The following is an 18434-nucleotide window of genomic DNA, read 5'->3' as shown; positions in this document are numbered from 1 at the left end:
AGGATAGAAAGAAAAAAAAGATGAAATACTGTCCCTAGTGGATGAGACTCTCTTACTTAACATGCTTATATGACTCTAGGGTCGGGGTGTGTCCTGTAGGAGGGAACATATTTCATAACATTACATGTATAAATAAGAGCCTGCAGGCACACAAACACACACACACGCTTCCTCTCTTCACAGCCTGAAGTTACAGCATTCGACAACATGTAAGTACTGACACTTTTACGCCCTCTTGTACACTGCTGTCTGACTTACTAATTCTCTCTGTTTTTGAATGTTTTAAAGGATTTTTCTGACAGGGGTGACCGTGCTGCTCTTTGCATTGACTGTAGAGGCAGGAGTTGGGTGAGATTCATGTTTAATTCCTTCTGCAGTCTACACCAAAAACACTATACTGTATGTGCACTATAGTGCCATATTTCATGCATTTTGTTTCCACATCGCAGTGAATCCACTAGTGATAGTTTCTGCACTGAGACGAAAGAGTGCTTGCAGTATGACGTGGTTTGTGCCGGAAAGGACTATGAGGTGAGATACAAGAATGAAAATTAGAGCATAAAGAGATTGAGGATATGATGAAATGAAATGAAACCGGGTCATGGTAATGAGATGAAGAAATCTTCTTCACAGGTACGCCACTATGGTGCTGTTAAGTGGGTGACCGCAGAAGCTGATTCCTATTTCATGGATTTTGCGATTCCAAGAGCGTTCAGGAAACTTTTTAAGTACATCACCGGAGAAAATGAGGCTGGTGAGTTTGTGCGGGTCAGTTTTTGTCTGCAAATGTCTTTAAAACCTGACATCACTATACTGTAGGGACCAAAACGATGACAATTCCCTCATCATTTACTGTCATACCGTCCCAGATGTATATGACTTTCTTTCTTCAGATGAACACAAAGAAAGGGTTTTAGAAAAGTAATCAATATATGTGAGTCCATATAAGTGTATGGGACCCCAAAGAGTCATTAAAAAAAAAAAAAAAAAAAAAAAAAAAAGTGAACAGACAGGAATCAATATGATCCGGATTGATGAATCTGAAGTGAAACGACACGCGTGTAAGAAAAATGAATTATTTTTAATATTTTAAACTTTGGAAAAAAAAGGTCAGCTGTAATTTGTGTTCGCTTTGTTTCATCTGAAGAAGTAAGCCATATATGTACACCTGGGACTGTGTAAGTTTGAGTAAATGATGAATGAATTTTCAGGGTGGAGTATAATTTTAGTATCGCTTTAATTAAAGGGATAGTTCACCCAAAAATGACAATTTTGTCATTACTTATTGACCCTCAAGTTGTTCAAAACCTGTATTATGAGTTTATTTCTTCTGCTGAACACAAAAGAATATATTTTGAAGAATGTTGATAAGCAGACAGTTGATGGATCCATTGATACAATGGAAGTCAATGGGTGCCGTCAACTGTGTGGTTACCGACATTCTTCAAAATATATTCTTTTGTGTTCAACAGGAGAAAGAAACGTGGAATGTTAAAACAAAATTTTTTTGGTGAACTATCCCTTTAATATGCATTCAGTTTCCTACTTTACTTCTCCTTTTTTTGGCACAGATGAAGGCAGCATAATTCTCCCGTTAACTAATTTGCACTCTTCAAATCACTAAATAACACAACACTACAGCGTTAGCGTACCTATATAATGCGCGCGAGGATTCTCTCCGACGTTTGGTGAAACACAGCGGGTCAGGGATTTCAACACACCGATATTTTGTATAAAAACATGACGATAATGCTTACAGACATTTTCATTTCCATTATACTAAATTATATTTCTCATTACGCTCTCATTACTTTAAGTTAGTGCATTTTGGGCAAATAAAATACTCACAAATTAAACTACTACAAATACAGTGATGTAGCCCACAAATAGCAATGATTACTTTTTCACATTATACAAATGGAAATAATTTTAATTTTATTTACCCTGTAGTCCTAAAAAAAGATGCTGCCTTAAACATCCAAGTTGGTTATACTTAAACATTTAAGTCATTTCAACTTAAATTACATTAAACTGACTTTATAACTTGTAACGTTTAAAATTGCTTAATTTAGTTTGATGAGTTGTCATAACTTATTGATCATAGATTTTTTTACAGTGTTTGTTTGTTTGCATTACGGTAATGCAAATTGGAGGTGGTAGATGTGCATCATTGTGCATTTATTTTGATTTTAGGGGTTTTATGGCTAGGGTGAATTCTTGACAAGTTTTGTGAGATTCGCCCTTATAATCAAATAATATGCCTCATTTTCTAGGTGCTAAGATTGACATGACTGCACCAGTCATCATTAAAGCCAATGCGAATGCGAGCATGTGGCAGTCCTCAGTCTATGTTCTCAGCTTCCTCCTGCCCTCCGACTACCAGGCCGACCCACCCAAACCTACTGACCCATCTGTGAGTCTCTTATTATACTGGACTGAAAGGATCCCCTCCACCCCACCCCACATCCCTCCCTCCCCACATCCCTCCCTCCCTCCCTCTATTAATGATCTTGAATTCAATTTATTTGCAGATATACTTCACAGACACTACGGATATGAAAGTGTACGTCAGAAGCTACGGGGGCTGGATAATGTCAGTCGTGTCCAATTCACAGGCTCAGAGTCTAAAGACATCGCTGGACAATGTAAAGGCTACATATGAGAAAGAGTATTATTATCATGTCGGCTACAACAGGTGCGCTTAGCTTCCAAATGATACCTCCATTCTGCCAATTTCATTCTGTGATTCTTCATTTCTTATGTTTAATCTTGTGTCTGTCTGTGTGTCTGTGTGTCTGTCTGTCTGTCTGTGTGTCTGTCTGTCTGTCTGTGTGTCTGTCTGTCTGTGTGTCTGTCTGTCTGTCTGTGTGTCTGTCTGTCTGTGTGTCTGTCTGTCTGTCTGTCTGTCTGTCTGTCTGTCTGTCTGTGTGTCTGTCTGTCTGTGTGTCTGTCTGTCTGTGTGTCTGTCTGTCTGTGTGTCTGTCATTCTGTGTGTCGCAGCCCAATGAAGCTTGTTAACAGACACAATGAGGTTTGGTATATTGCTAAGGGTGAGCCTGTGTGTCCTAAGAGTGAATAATGTATCTGACGCTCCTCTCTATCAAGGTAAATAACTCATCTTTTACCAAATAAAAAGTCTTATCATTAATAATCATTTGGTGGACTGTCTAATGTCTAACCATATATGTACTTGTAATATCTGTTTCAGAGCAACAGAGAACAGATCTGTATTACTCCTGAGTGCTACAGTCCTAACAAGCTTTTTTAAATTTTGTACACATTTTAAATGGAGAACGTAAAAAAAAAAGAAATTTTTCTAAGAAAAATGTCAAACTCGAAAGAATGGTATTTTTTTCTAAAAGCATTTATATGTTTTAAAAATAAAATAAAAACATAATTGTAAACATCTTTTGTATTGTATTATTGGGATTTTTTTTTTTTTTTTTTTACAATTAATGTATATTAATGTATAGCAAGTGCAGGTTGGAAAATGGCCATAATCGCTAAATTTTACAGACTAGATGCTGTGGATGCAGTTAATGTCCAGTGGTAAAAAAATAAATAAAAAATTTGCACTGGAAAAAAAAAAGTGAACCCTTAACAACAGAAACATTTACTGCTGCACCAGTTGTTTTATTACTGTAAGTGACCATGCAATTCAAATGCTGGTTGCATTATCCTGGGGTCAGTCCCAATGTGCTTAAATATATTATGTAATAAAACTATTAAGCATAGTTCTATATACTTAAAGATACAGTAGCCTATGTAAAGTAAATGAATGCAGTGTGCCAGTTTTTGAACATACATCATTATTTGATACAGGCATTTCTAGTCCTATTTTCTCAGACATCAAAATATGAACGATCCATATGCAGAAGCTTTCAATTATAATCAACAGAGTAAAATTGTGTATTATAGTGCCATCTAGTGACATGTTTGCATCTTTGATTAATATATACGCTTCACAATTTCCCAAACCGAAAAAAAAGATAACCAAGCAGCTTGCTTTGATCCTTAGTAATGATAGTTTTTCCACATTTTAAGTTGTAAATGTGTATTTTTTACTCAATAAAATAAGCGAAAAGATTCCATTTTCAAGGCAAATGTAAATACAATAGTACAAAAAGTACAATCATCTTGAATATTTAGGTTGTTTCAACTTAAATGACATTAAACTGACTTTAAAAAATGTGTTGAATCTTGTATTACTTGTATCTTGTAAAAAATGATGAAAATTTATTTTTCATTTATTTTGATGAGGTAAAGCAATGTCAAAACACGTTGTCATAACTGATTTGTCATAATTATTATAATTCTGATAGATAATCGTGAAATATGTGGAACCAACCAGCTATTTGCATTAAAAAGAATGGCATTTGCTGTTGCACACATTTTTGGTTTCATTCAACAGTCGAGACAATACCTCGTTCAATTTGACAGCATTTGTCTTCGTTACCCTTCAATTTTTTTGTATAGCCTTTAAAAATCAGACCCACATCACTGAACTTACCAGCTCTCTTCGTCATATTGGGCTCCTTGATACCAAAGGTGAGGTGATGGAATATCTTTAAATAAGAAGAGATATTTTAGTTAACAATTTAAGCATTAGAGTAATCCAATCTAAATTATGTATCCCCACTGAATTGCACTTTCTATGCAGTTGACAAAACACTCGGGAATCCTGTTGTTGCACAGGTCTGATAAACAAATTATAAAAAATCGTATTTCATGCATCGATGGCCATAGTATTTTAGCATCAGATCTGTTTGTGTTTATTTTCTTATGGTGAGCGTGTCCCTCCACATTCACTGCTCCTGCAATGCTCATGCACCTTCCAGCATGAATGAGGTCTGGCTTGTTGGGAAGGTGTGACAGACTCAGGTTTATTACCCTCAACATGGAGCAAAGTCCGACGGAGGGCCTTTACACAGCACCATCTGAGACAGCCCGTGTCTGTGCCTGTTTTCCTCCCTGTCCCGGAGGCCCGTACAGTTATGAATAACTGCTTACGGTGACCCATGCCTCCCCTCTCCTATGGACCATGAACATCTCAAACTATCCCCTGGATCACCCGACGGCCCTCCACTCTGCCGATTACACACAGGACCTTGCGTCACAAGAGGGACCGTCAACATGTAAGTATAGAGCTTCGGATCGGAGACACTTGAATGGCTTTAGCAATTGCTAAATGGGTGTAGTAAACATTTAAAGTCACTGAATAATTCCCTTTGAATCAATCCGATTGTTTAGGTATACAGAAAGTCATGACATATGATTTGATTGGGTTGTACAGTTTAGTACGCATATTGAAGTATCATTTCAGTAAAGATTTGTAATGCTTTCATCTAAATCTAAATAAAGTACTTTTCAGAAGTCAGTTTATTTAATTTGACTGCTGAAAATATTAAAGTATAAGGATTATGTAAGCCCTATATCGGAGCGTTTAATCAATCGCGTGATAACAGACGAGGCCTGTTTGAGATATAATAGACTGCCTAACAGATTTATCAGACAGACCGGTCATAAAACTGTTCAACCTTACACCCCACTCGTAGACAACCATCTTGCGGTAAGCCACTTGATTTCCATTTGCTGTTTCCAGAAGGTGACAAGTAAAGCATTTGTTTTAAGTGAGCAAAAGGACCATTAAACCTTCCATTGGCATTCACAATTAATGTGATATCCTATACTATAGTTCAGGAGTTAAAGCCAGACCCAGACAACAGGGCAACTCAAGAAGAGGGCTGTCCTGTGTGTGGTGACCGGGTGTCAGGATATCACTATGGTCTACTCACTTGCGAGAGCTGTAAGGTAAGTGCTACAGCAAGACTGAGACAAGTATGCAGCTTTCAGTTCTTAACTATCATTCTCAAGTAGTAAAGACCAATATTCTCACCAGGGCTTTTTTAAGCGCTCTGTACAGAACAACAAGCGGTATACGTGTGCAGAGGCACAGAGCTGCCCCATGGACCCGGCACAGAGGAAACGATGCCCTTCCTGCCGCTTTCAGAAATGTCTAGCTGTTGGCATGAAGAAAGAAGGTATGGCTGCAAACCCGCACAGTGATAGTGCATGATCATTAAGTTTTGTATACATCGTATTCGTTCAAGTCCTTAGCTGCACAAGGAAAAACACAGTTATTGTTTTTGAGATAAAGATATTCATGGCTAGCTATCAAAGATAGCTCTGATCCTGATTCCACTTATCTGTAAAACCATAAACCACTGCAATTGCAATTTTTGATGACCCAGTAAAGGTGAAAATTTAATGTGCACACAAGCAAAAATAGGTTTAATTATGCCAGTATCTTTATGTAATGTCAATATTTCTTTACGTTTTTTTTTTTTTTTTAAGTGTCAGTTTCATAATTTAGAGCAAGTTTTTCCCTACCCTCTTCCAGGAGGCACAACAACAGTCCACAGTTTGGATGTCTCTCTTATATGACCCATCCATTTCTGGTTTTGGAGTCTACTAATGAGCTGAGGAGTTGAATGGGTGTGTTTGATTAGGACGAGTTGGAAAATGTGTACTGTTTGTGTAGGCTACGTAATGTATAGCCTACTGTTACACGACACTATTTTTGTAACTAAAACCGTGTGTTTTGGCTGTTCATTTACACGTCAACAGTGTTTGGGGGGCCTGAAAATGCAAACATCTGAAAACAGGTTTCAAAGTGCACGTTTTTCAAAACAATACCATTATAGTCTCCGTACAAAAGCGTGAATTTGTGAAAACGGTGTCGTCATGCGCATGCAAATTACTTGATCAGTCTATAGGCGCATAGTGTTTCTTTACACAGTGATATCGCCAACTACTACCCTGGCATGAATAATACAGCTTTTTTTAGTCGTTTTCGTGGATCCGTGTAAATGGAGATTGTTTTGACAACGTTGTCGTCTGTAGGCTACGCGAAAAACGCAAAGGAAAGACTTTTCCGTTTGTAGTACATCGTTGCAATGGCGGCTTGTCAGGGGAGGCAAGGGAAAGGCAAGACAATTTAATGCTCCCAGTTATTCATTTTATGTCTGAGAATGTGTATTTCTTGTTTGTAATTTCACAACTGTAAGGGTAACCACCGCATGCCTTGTCGTGTAAATGTACCCTCAGTGTGCCTTCAGAAACAGGGATGGGAAACATTTACTGTCTCATTTCAAAGGGTGTGCCCTTCAGAGATCGCATTTGTTCCTACATACATCATTTCAGAAAAGTAACCATACCATCCTAAAATAAGACCTCACAAGAAATAAAAATTAGACATCCTCGATGATGTACACAGTCGACAAATGCGACCTCTGGAGAGCACAGCCTTCGTAATAAGACACAGCTACTACTCTGAGAATTTGTAATGCGAATGGCTGTGAAAATAATGATGTGTGATTTATTTATATGTGAAATCACTTGTCTCAGCTGTACGTGCGGACAGAATGAGAGGTGGGCGAAACAAGTTTGGACCTCTATACCGACGGGACAGGCAACTGAAACAGCAAAGAGGGACCTATCACCAGGCAAACATTGCCCCCTACAGGATCAAAATTGAGGGACCACAAGCACTGGTACCAGCTGTGTCTCATGATTTTCATGTCCTCAACCCCTCCCCTGCTTCTCTCGGGTCTGATCATTACCACCCACCTCAGTCCTTTCATCCCAGTATGAGCCAGTCCGAGTTTCCCATGCTGTTGGACTGCACAATGCCCAGAGACCGGACTCTGTCTGATCCATCCATACCTTTTCACACACTGTGCTATCCAGGCTTCCACGCATACCCTCCCGAGAAAAGAGAGCTCCCGTTCATCTACAGTCCTGCTTCTTTGACGCCCCCTGATCCAATCTCTCCAACAGTTCTCTCAACACTTGCACCTACACCCACTGTGACACTCACACCAACCTCAACTCCAAGTTCGACCCCAACTCCAGCACAGAGCTTGACGCCCACCTTAACCCCAACCCCTAGTTCTTGCTTCCTAAATCAGCTCCTGCAAGCCGAGCCGGATGAGAAGCAGCTCTGCATGCGGGTGTTGGCAAGCCTCCAAAGAGAACAAGCCTGCCGAGGAAAACATGACCGTCTCAACACCTTCAGCATCATGTGCAAAATGGCTGACCAGACTTTGTTTGGACTGGTGGAGTGGGCAAGAAACAGCACACTGTTTAAGGAGCTTAAGGTAGAAGAGTTTGCACATGATCACTCACTTTTCCTTAAACATATTTTTTTCTTTTAAAGGCCCTCTTTACACCTGGTATTGAGATGCATTGTCGATCGGATCACAAGTAACCAATGCTAAATACAGGTGTAAACTGGGTCTAAAACGTTTTGAGCTCGTCCACTTTCAAACACTTCCAGAGGTAGTCGAAAACGCATTTGACCGGATTACTTTCATAAACGCTCATGAACAGCCACAAGACCACCTACCGTATGCCTATTGACCTAACGTGTAAACATTATGGGATGTGCGCTAGCCAGACGGATTTAATCTTTGTCGGCTGAAGACCCGAGGTTTGGTTTAAAGACGAAAAACATACCAAGCACAATGTTCTACCAGAAAGACTCGGGATAATAATACTGAAACATTAACCATTTATTAACAGCCCAGCAAGCAATATTATGATATAAAGTTCCTTGGCGTTGGCCCCGTCCGTAGCTCGCAATCCGAGGGTCCGGGAAGTATGGGAGGGAATCATCTTGGAGGTGGTGGGGAGGATGGAGGTGAGTGAAAGCGTCAGAATCTGCAGAACTTATGCTAAAGCTTTAATTTCTCTCACAATTCCTGATTTCTAAAACACTCACCGCGTTTGGTGGCGTCTTGTGGCTGTCAGAGCAGAAACGAAAGCTGATGTTCTCCGTATGTTTTTCAGTCGTCTCCGGGCGCACTCAGATGTAAATTGGGTGAGCTTATTTCATCCATTAGATCAAAAGATCATCCATAGACCCTCCTCTCGAAGAAATCAGGACAGAAGTGGTTGAAAGTGGACAAAAGAGACGGATTAAGACCCCAAGTGTAAACGGGAATGAGTCTGCCTCGTCTACTTGTGATCCGATCGACCAAAACGGATCTTAAAACCAGATGTAAATAGAGCCAAAGAAACATGCCCTGCCCTCAACCCCCAAAACTAACCATACCATAACTTTTTTTTTATTAAAATAAATAAAATAAAAATCACAGGGAAATTGTTGGATGATAAGAACGGTATGCATCTCTAACCCCAACTCTAAGTCTAACTTTAACTCGACCCTTTTCCACATCCCTAAAGTTTGATTCATTGTTAGGGATGTTGTTCCAGAAGCAACAAATATGTTGATCCTACTCAGATGCTGGTCTAACTAGCAGAGCAGCGTGTCCCTGCTGTCCACCAGCAAAACTTGCTGGTGAAAATTGTCTACTAACATCCCATGCTTGGGACTGGGGTCCAGAACAACGTACATGCTTGTATTTTCAGCATGGATGGAGTTAACCTTTGTAACTCTTTCATAAGGCAATGCCCACCAACTGTCTACTGCTGCATAACTAGAGTACCTGATCTCTTGCAGGTGGAGGATCAAATGGGACTACTGCAAAGCTGCTGGAGTGAGCTTCTTATCCTGGATCACTTATGCAGGCAGGTGGCTTATGGAAGAGATGGCAGCATCTGCCTGATTACTGGACAACAGGTAAGAACATCTTTTACAGCACCAGTGTTTCTCAACCCTGTTACTGGAGGCACACCAACAGTTCACATTTTGGATGTCTCTCTTATCTGACACGTCTATTTCAGGCCTTGGAGTCTCTTCTAACATACTGATTAGTTGAATTAGGTGCTATGAATTAGGAAGCTTTGTTAAATGTGTACTGTTAGTAGGCCTATGCCTCCACGAACAGGGTTGGGAAACACGGCTATACCATAGTTACCCGGTTTATTGACTGTTTAGGAGTCTTTCAACAATTTTGACTTGTTTTTAATGTACCAGATAGAGGTATCAACCATCCTCAGTCAGGCTGGAGTAACTCTCAGTAGTTTAGTATCCAGAGCCCAGGACCTTGTCTCCAAGCTTAGGTCACTGCAGCTGGACAGAGAGGAGTTTGTGTGTCTCAAATATCTGGTTCTCTTCAATCCTGGTAGGTTTCTTTTCATTCCCAAATCTTTCATCTAAACCATTCCTGTTGGACCAGAGTTGTAAGGGTCATGTGTTTTGCAGATGTTAAATCAGTACTGGATCGAAGGCAGGTAGAACAAACTCAAGAGCGTGTAAACAGGGCGTTGATGGACCACACTATGCAAACCCACCCAGGTCACTCGGACAAGTTTGGACAGCTGCTGCTCCGTCTGCCAGAGGTGCGCAGCATCAGCCTACAGGTCGAGGAATACCTGTATCAGCGCCACCTCCTGGGAGATCTGCCCTGCAACTCCCTGCTGACTGAAATGCTTCATGCCAAGCACACATGAGACACAATCAAAACAAAGCTTGTTTGTGGACATGCTTTCATAAATTTGACCTGTGGTGTCTAATCATTTTGAGCTTTGAACAAGTCCAGATGCTGGTTTATTTCATCACTGGCTGGCGCTACATATCTAACAACAGGAACAATAAATGGTTTCAGGTATTATGGGTGTACAAGATGCATACTAGTGTTGTCACGATACTAGAATTTCTAACTTCGATACGATACCTTGAAAAATATCGATATTCGATACCATTTTCGATACCACAGAGAGAAAAACTGCCACTATATTAAGGGGATATTTTTTTTATTTAAAGCTAAATATAACAAGTCTAGAACATGACAATGAGGTACATTTTACATGAACAAAAATGTCCTGAGTTCTTGTTAATATTTTTTAATTGGACCAGGGGTAACATTACCCGTTGTATTTGTATATAACCTACTGTTATCAAAGATTAAAATATAGCCTACTGTAACAAAAAAGCACTTAACAGGATCAAATTGGAGGATAGAGTGTCAGTAATGTATAATAATAAGATTAAACATAAAATTTTCAGTTAAAGGCATTTCATTATTGAATTCAGAGATGCCATTGTCTAGCTGTTAGTTTAATTAATATCTGTGTAATCAAATTGATGATAATCGCTAATGAAGGCACATTGCAGAATTAAATAATAATTTTCTGAATAAAGTTAAATAGGCACAAGTTAATTTACATTTGACCACAGTTAAAATATTTACTGATTCCTCAGTCAGATTATGTTAACTTTAAGAATTACGGTGAAAAAACGAGACAACACAGACTCATTTCAACAACAATACTAGGCCATCTAGGTTTATGTTTCAGAAAAGTTAAAATGAGAAGAGTTACAGTGTTTCCTTTAGGATTTTTTTAGCAGTGGGGAAAGGTCTGACAAACAACAAACACCCCTGATGCTGAGCGTAGCCTATGCTTGCTAAATGGTACCCCTGGAGCCTGTTCCTTAAGTCTGTTTTCACCTATAAAATAATTTTTAAAAATGAGTGATGTGAGGGATTATTGATTGTCAAACAATCTTTTGGGTGCCCGCAGCCAGCTCGCAGTGTGAAGCGCATGTCCGCGCTATTCTCCAACATGCCCGCTCGCGGTGTGTAGCGCGTGTCCGCGCTATTCTCCAACATACCCGCTCGCAGTGTGAAGCGTGTGTCTGCGCTATTCTCCGACATGCCCGCTCGCGGTGTGTAGCGCGTGTCCACGCTATTCTCCGACTCCGACATGCCCACTCGCGGTGTTCTTTATCAATCAACCAAAGGCGGTCGCGGGGGCGCCGCCCTCGCCATCTTTCCATTCACTTCACTTTTGCTATTTAACCAGAGCGAATGAGACGAGTGCGTGGTCACGTGTGGTGTTTGTCAACGCGCCTTTGGAGAGAAGTGAAAGTGAAAGTGACCGCTCGGCTAGTATCGATACTTCGGGAAATTAGTATTGGTACCGTTCAGATATTTCAGTATCGATATTTATCGAAATATCGATATTTTTGACAACACTAATGCATACTCTATTAAAAACTCACCTTACAGTTATGGATCACGTCCATTAAAAAAAAGAAAAAAGAAGTTTGCCAGTGTTCAAACACTGCCACTTTTAAATATAAAACCATGACTGTCTAGGGACACAGAGGCTCATCACATATTGTGTTAAATTCTCCTAATTGTTTACAAGATTGAGTTTCAAATTAAAGTGTGTCTGTAATATGGTCTGATATAATGTGTCTTGTTTCTAGAATGCAGCTATAGAAGGCTGAAGCTCATGAAGCCCATCAAGAACATGTCCAGGTCATATTTTACTCAAAAAAAAAAAAAAGGCTAAAAGAATACTAATACTAAATACTAAAAAAAGAATACTAAATTTCTTTAATGAGAATCTAACAAAATAATGAAAAGTGCAATCTTTTTTTTTTTTTTTACTATTTATGTAGTGGATTGTTTGTAACCTTCTCCCACACTTTCAAAGATAAACTTTTTGCATGGGAACAGTGTGAACTGGGTAAGAAATCATGGATATGGACATGCAATTCTTCAAATAAATAAAAATGGCAACAAAAGCTGATACAATGTACAGTTGTAATCAAAATTATTCAATCCCCATTGCAAATCAGGTTTATTGACAAAATGTAGACTTTCAGCTGTTTGCAATGAACAAATCAAACAAGTCATTGAAATAGCTCAACACAACAAATGTTTCAAGTGGTTTCCCCAAATTCAACTGAAAATGCAACTTAATGACTTCTGCGGTCTCAAAATTATTCAACCCCCCTGAATAGACTTCCTCACAACAGCACAAATCTGCAAACAGGTGTTGTCTCAAGCACAGCTGATGCAATTAATCAAGGGCTTCATTAGATGTGCCAGGTTTGCTTGAGCTAGAACAGATTAAATATCTGAACTGGCGAGGTTTGTTGAGCGTCACGTTTGACTGCATGTTAGAATATTTCAAAAAGTCAAAAGAACGGTCCAAAAATTTAAGAGAAGATATCATCTTCACTTTCAAACAAGGAACAGGATACAAAAAGATAGCGAAGGCACTAAATGTCCCTAGAGACACCGTTGGAAGCATAGTTCGCAAGTTCAGAGAACAGAGATTACACTACCTGGACGGGGCAGAAAAAAGCAGCTATCAACGACTGCAACCAGATTTCTGAGAAGGCACGATCAGAAAAACCCTCGAGTGACTGCAAAAGACCTGCAGAAAGACTTGATGGCGACAGGCATAAGGTGTGCACTAAACGCATGCCAGAACTCCAAGATGTACACCACTACTGACATAAATGCAAAAGAAAAGTCATATAAATATGCCACAGATGTCATTCTGGATTCTGTTCTGCAGTGATTAAACAAAACTAATTTTTCGGCCCTATGGATCAACGGCATGTCTGGAGGAAGAAGAATGAAGCATATGCTGAAAAGAACACTGTCTACAGTTAAGCATTGTGGGGCTCGGTGAAGCTCTGGGGCTGCTTTGCATCCTCTGGCACTGGAAACGCGCAGCGTGTGGAAGGCAAGATGGATTCATTGAAGTATCAGGAAATCAATCAAGGACAATAAAACCCAGCATACCGTAATTCCACCAAGGCTTGGTTGCAGAAGAAGTACTGGAAGATTCTACAGTGGCCATGACAGACATCTGACTTGAACCCCATTGAAAATCTCTGGTGGGATTTGAAGGCGGCGGTTGCAGCACACAAACCCAAGAATATTATTGAACTGGCGGCCATTGCTCATGAGGAATGGGCTAAGATTCCTCAGAAACAGTCAGAAGCTGGTGGCTGGTTATACATCTCGTTTGCAGCAGGTCATAGCAGGAAAAGGGTGTTCTACTAAATACTAAAGAATGAAGGGGTTGAACAATTTTGAGACTGCAGAAGTCATTAAAAGTTGTATTTTCAGTTGAATTTGAGGAAACCACTTGAAACATTTGTTGTGTTGAGCTATTTCAATTACTTTTTTGATTTGTTCATTGCAAACAGCTAAAAGTTTTGCCAATAAACCTGATTTGCGATGGGGTTGAATTACAACTTAATATTATTAATAAAACTAAAGTAAATTCAGTGATGATGAGAAATAATTGAGAGTACTTAAAAATGATTTTATTTTTCTAATCCTGTCACTTGGGACCGATCCATAATCAAAGAATTTGGGAGAAAAACAAAATCTACTAACATGAACATGGAAACAGTAAAAGGAAAAAACAAAACATCAATGTGCTTTCTGAAATGAACAAGTGAATCACCATAAATAATAAAATCGGAAACTAAACAGAAAACTCTAGCTCATCCTTACCCAATAAATACACCTTAGTTGACCTAACATTCTACAGAATTGCACAGAATCCAGTTACATTAACCATCATGTTTCAGTTTCACCCAACAGTCAAACACATGCAACCTACACACAAATACACATCTCCCATTCATTTGACACAGAAACATGTAAATCGACCGTTTCAAAAATGATTTTTTTTTGCTCTTTACAAAAGTATGTACATCTTTACGGCAAATCTGTAAAGTACTTCATCTGATTCTCCAAAGACAGGAGAGAGTGGCCTGATTGAATCAGTTAGTGCTTTGATGAAGAAAAACAGACGAAATGCCCCTTTCATACAAAAAGACAACTCAAGCCGTTCATGAAACAAATAAGGCCAAGTTAGACAGTTTGGAGACGATCATATTCATAGAAACAACATAACCGTTTAAGGCTGCAGACACCTGGGCTGCTTTTCTGCCTTTTATCACTTTCTGTTAGTGTATCTGTTGGTGTTCACTACTGGTATATCACTATTTGCTGCTACATGTCAGCCAAACAATAGCACTTGATCACTCAGCTCTGGGTACATAAGTGAGAGTTGACATCAGATTTGCGTTTATTGTTTCTCGCCATCTGTCTCTTTCGGTCCCCGTCCCGCTCACACACTCATTCACACCAACACATCCAGCTCTAGTAGTGAAGCAGCAGGGTAGCTTATTCATTGCTTACAAATCTCCACAATATACAAATCATTGTCAAAAATTAAATAATCAGCAATAAACAGCATTCAAATATACAGTATATTAAACCAGCCTTGATCTTTTACTTACATTATTTTTCCAGTTACAGCTAAACAGAGTAAAAAGACTTCTTTTTTTTTTTTGAGTATCATTAATGGAAATCAACGGAAATCAGTTCTGGCATCTTTTTGCTTTTTCATTCATTCTTAAAGCAAATGGGAAGGAAAAATATTTGAGTCTTTTACATGCTCTCCTGAGTTCCTAAAGCTTGAGTAATCCAGTTAGATAAGGTTCGAAGCAGTAAGAAAACAAACATCCAGGTGTCTACGGCTGACTTTAGGAAGGCGAAAGGACAAGGCAGATTTCATTAGAGCAAGACAGACTCGAAACGGACAGCAGCATGGGACTTTTTTATGACGTGACGTAAAGGTGAGTGGCTGTGCCTCTTTGTAATACAGTTCTACATTCAGTCCCATAAAACTGAGAGGCTGATGACGATAAAACAGACGATAAGAAGGCTTGTGTTGGTTTGTGCCCTGCATTCATCAAAGAGCAAAGATCCAATTTCACCCGGGGAATCCTTTTACACACCAAAGGATCCAGTTCATTGAGTAAAGAAGGGTAGGAGCTGGAGGAGAGTAACGTTTCTGAGGATCTTTTTCTTTCTATTGTGGGGGACATTCATTTTACTTGAATGATGAGACTGGAAGATTCATCTAACGTTTTAACATTAAAATGCCAAAAATAGAAATCAAGAAAATCTTAGAAAATCAATCAGGCCCATTTCTTCGAAATATGACTTTTGAGTTCACTTGAGTTACCCGAAGAAAATGGCAATGGAGATTTCGGGATAAATCTTTTGTAACTCGACCTGTAGTTACACAGTCACCAGCTATACACCTCTGAGGGCACTTCATTTTAGGATTTTGGGCCTCTTTCTTCTGGCATGCACTCCAATGTGCCTCTCTGCACTGCCGGAGTCGGGACAGAAACCCAGGGTTACATGGCCAGCTCAGGTATAGCTGCATTTCCAGCAGGCTTTATTTTGGGGTCCCGAGCTTCTTTGGGGTTCCTGGGCGCTTGCGCTCCCATAGGTGACCTGGAATGGTGAAGGCATCCACACTCATGGACATGGTCTTGGACGGGAGGGCCGTGAACTGCTTGCGGTCAGAGCTGTACTTGTAGATCGACTCCACCATATTGGGACCGATAATTCGTGGGCCAATACCTGTAACCCGAACCATCTCCTCCGTCTCAGGGTTCATGGCATAAACCGCTCGGAACTGACAGCTAGCATCCCGAAAGAGGATGAGAAAATGGTTTGCAGAGCTTTTCTCTAATTCCTTTTGCAGACAAGAAAAAAAAAATGAACAGAATGTGAGACCATTACATCATGCATTCAAATGCACCATGCAAATATGTCATGAGAGCCCAGAGTGCACTAAAGATGTTGACTGAAAGGTTACTCACCTCTACAATCTTGTTTTTCTGTGGTTCATTGACCTTTCCTGCCAAACAACAGCGTGAGATGGCATTATGGATGATGAACTTATTGGACTTGAAGCTTGGCTCCTTGTAGAGTTTAGGTCCTGAAACAGAAGTTTCATTGCTAAGATACAAATGCTTGATTTGTGATCCTGACAAACAGATGCTTCAACAAGAGAAAGCAAGTTCACGATCACATGACCTAATCTAAATCACCGTAAAACTGGTCTTGCCACTTGCAGACCACAATATTGCAGGATTTGAGGTGTCATTTATCTTCAAACTGTGTGCCACAGGTAGCTCACTAAAATTAATACTTGAGGTTCTTCAAATACCTAACCCCAAGTATGAAAAAGAGCAATGGCCTTAGAAGCACCTCTAATAATACTGCAAATCATATCATTTTTACAGTTTACCAGTGTATTCTGGGATGGAGCCTGGAGACGATATAGTAGATGCATTTTCCCAGTCCCCATTCTGTGAAGCAAAACGGCCTGGAGATAGCAGTCTGGATGGTGAATGAGAACGACTGTGGAAAGGAATATATGTTCAGAGGTGAGGTCACAAAGGAGGAGAAGGTGTTTTCTCACCAGAATACATACAGACCAGATTTACCTTGGAGATTTTCTGACAGTTAGCGTCCCACTGTCATTAGCCATAGAGGACAGATTCATTGTTGAATGGGAGTAAACTTTATTTAATCTAGAACCTGAAAGAGAAAGAGAGTTGATACATGACATTGGCTTTACTACAATATCAATGGAAAGGAAATAAGCTTCCAGATGACCAATGACTTGCCCATAAACCCTTTGGCAGGGCTGCGGGAGAGGTCAGAGTCGTCTCTGAACACCGTTTTGGGCCTCTGCTTCTTGACGCCTCTGACAGTAGTGGGTTTCTGACGAAGGACTTTATCCAGATCCTCCATTATTTTCAGCTGATGCCGCCGTTCATATTCCTGGCGGGTGAAGTCTCCACGTCGCTGAGGAGTGCCATCTGTCGGAGGGGTGCGGGGAGGCGGAGGGGTAGAAGGAGTTTTGGGTCTCTCCTCTCCTCTACGGGGCTCATCCACCGAAGAAGGCCTGCTGTTACATATTAAGACAGCACTGATAAAAGGTACAATATTGCAAAGGGATTAGCACATATTCCCCCGGTTTCACAGACAAGGTTTAAGATAGTCCCAGACTAAAATGCATGTTTGAGCTGTTTTAAGCTCAATCATCTCTCATATCTTAAAATATGTCAGTGCCATTGTTTTGTCTCATGATGCACACCAGTAATATTATTTTCTAAGGCATGTTTATAAAAGCTACTTAAATGCCCTAATAGAACTAAGGCCTAATCCTGGCTTAGTCTAAGCCCTGTCTGTGAACCGGGCCATTGAGTGTGCTTGTTTGAGATGGAATGCATAATTGTTATTTTGTTGCCTAAACAAAACTTACCACCACACTGCTAGTGGGTGGTGGCCAGGACATTTATATGCAGTTGCTAAGGTGCTCTGAGTGATTTTCCATGCGCTGCTATGCGGTAGATTATTCTTGGTCGTTGCTAGGAAATTACTAACCAAAGTAAAAAGAACCAAAAAAACAGCCCAAGTCTCTATGATATGCTGCTTCCAGTTGCAAAACAGACTTTATGCTATTATAACTAAGGTTATAACACTGTTATAACTAAGGATTTTCTTAAGGTGTATGTTTCAGCTTGGCATTGTCTCCATATATGGCCCAGAACCCTTCTTTAAATGTACGTTTTTATCATCCGACAAAGCTAATCTCTTAGAAAGTAAAAGCATATACCTCCTCAATAAGTGTAATGATTTGTGCTTTCATTTATACCTCACATTGCAGTCACTTTCCAAAGCTTTGTTTTTAAAACTCACCTTGCCTCCCTCTCTCTTTCTTGCTCCTGTCTTCGTTTCTTTATCTCCTCTGCTCTCTTTTGTTGTTTCTCAAGTAATGCAGCTCTCCTCTTCTCCATCTCATCCTCAGGTCGAGCTACATCCTGCTACAGAGAC

At 39.9% G+C, this 18434-nt stretch overlaps 3 protein-coding genes across 6 annotated transcripts in view; 2 read left to right on the top strand and 1 right to left on the bottom strand.

Moving 5' to 3' along the window:
• Positions 1-102: 102 nt before the first annotated feature.
• On the top strand, positions 103-3404 carry soul5 (heme-binding protein soul5). Its single transcript, XM_079632552.1, has 8 exons — positions 103-209; positions 289-348; positions 450-531; positions 634-754; positions 2274-2413; positions 2532-2695; positions 3001-3105; positions 3209-3404. Coding segments are annotated over exons 1-7 (648 nt in total). The 5' UTR covers positions 103-207; the 3' UTR covers positions 3080-3105; positions 3209-3404.
• A 1506-nt stretch (positions 3405-4910) lies between these two features.
• Positions 4911-12145, top strand: nr5a5 (nuclear receptor subfamily 5, group A, member 5). The gene is made up of 7 exons (XM_079635568.1): positions 4911-5135; positions 5696-5811; positions 5900-6041; positions 7408-8159; positions 9524-9643; positions 9941-10088; positions 10169-12145. Exons 1-7 carry the CDS (start codon positions 5042-5044, stop codon positions 10414-10416), a joined length of 1620 nt encoding a protein of 539 aa, XP_079491694.1. The 5' UTR covers positions 4911-5041; the 3' UTR covers positions 10417-12145.
• A 1874-nt stretch (positions 12146-14019) lies between these two features.
• camsap3 (calmodulin regulated spectrin-associated protein family, member 3) overlaps positions 14020-18434 on the bottom strand; it is a 36560-nt gene continuing 32145 nt past the window's right edge. The window contains exons 12-17 of one of the 4 annotated variants that reach the window (XM_079635534.1): positions 18300-18424; positions 17222-17505; positions 17039-17132; positions 16840-16952; positions 16409-16527; positions 14020-16281 (exon numbers count right to left, since the gene is read on the bottom strand). In XM_079635534.1, the coding sequence (XP_079491660.1) occupies positions 15979-16281; positions 16409-16527; positions 16840-16952; positions 17039-17132; positions 17222-17505; positions 18300-18424 (1038 nt within the window). In that variant the 3' untranslated portion in view covers positions 14020-15978. The remainder of the gene's footprint in view (positions 16282-16408; positions 16528-16839; positions 16953-17038; positions 17133-17221; positions 17506-18299; positions 18425-18434) is intronic. The other 3 variants (XM_079635535.1, XM_079635536.1, XM_079635537.1) reach the window with 3 other exon arrangements.

The sequence above is a fragment of the Phoxinus phoxinus genome, assembly GCF_949152265.1.
Source record: "Phoxinus phoxinus genome assembly, chromosome: 1".
Classification (NCBI taxonomy): Eukaryota; Metazoa; Chordata; class Actinopteri; order Cypriniformes; family Leuciscidae; genus Phoxinus; species Phoxinus phoxinus.
The sequence above is the reverse complement of the archived record's forward strand: the minus strand, read 5'-3'. Positions and strand labels throughout refer to the sequence as shown.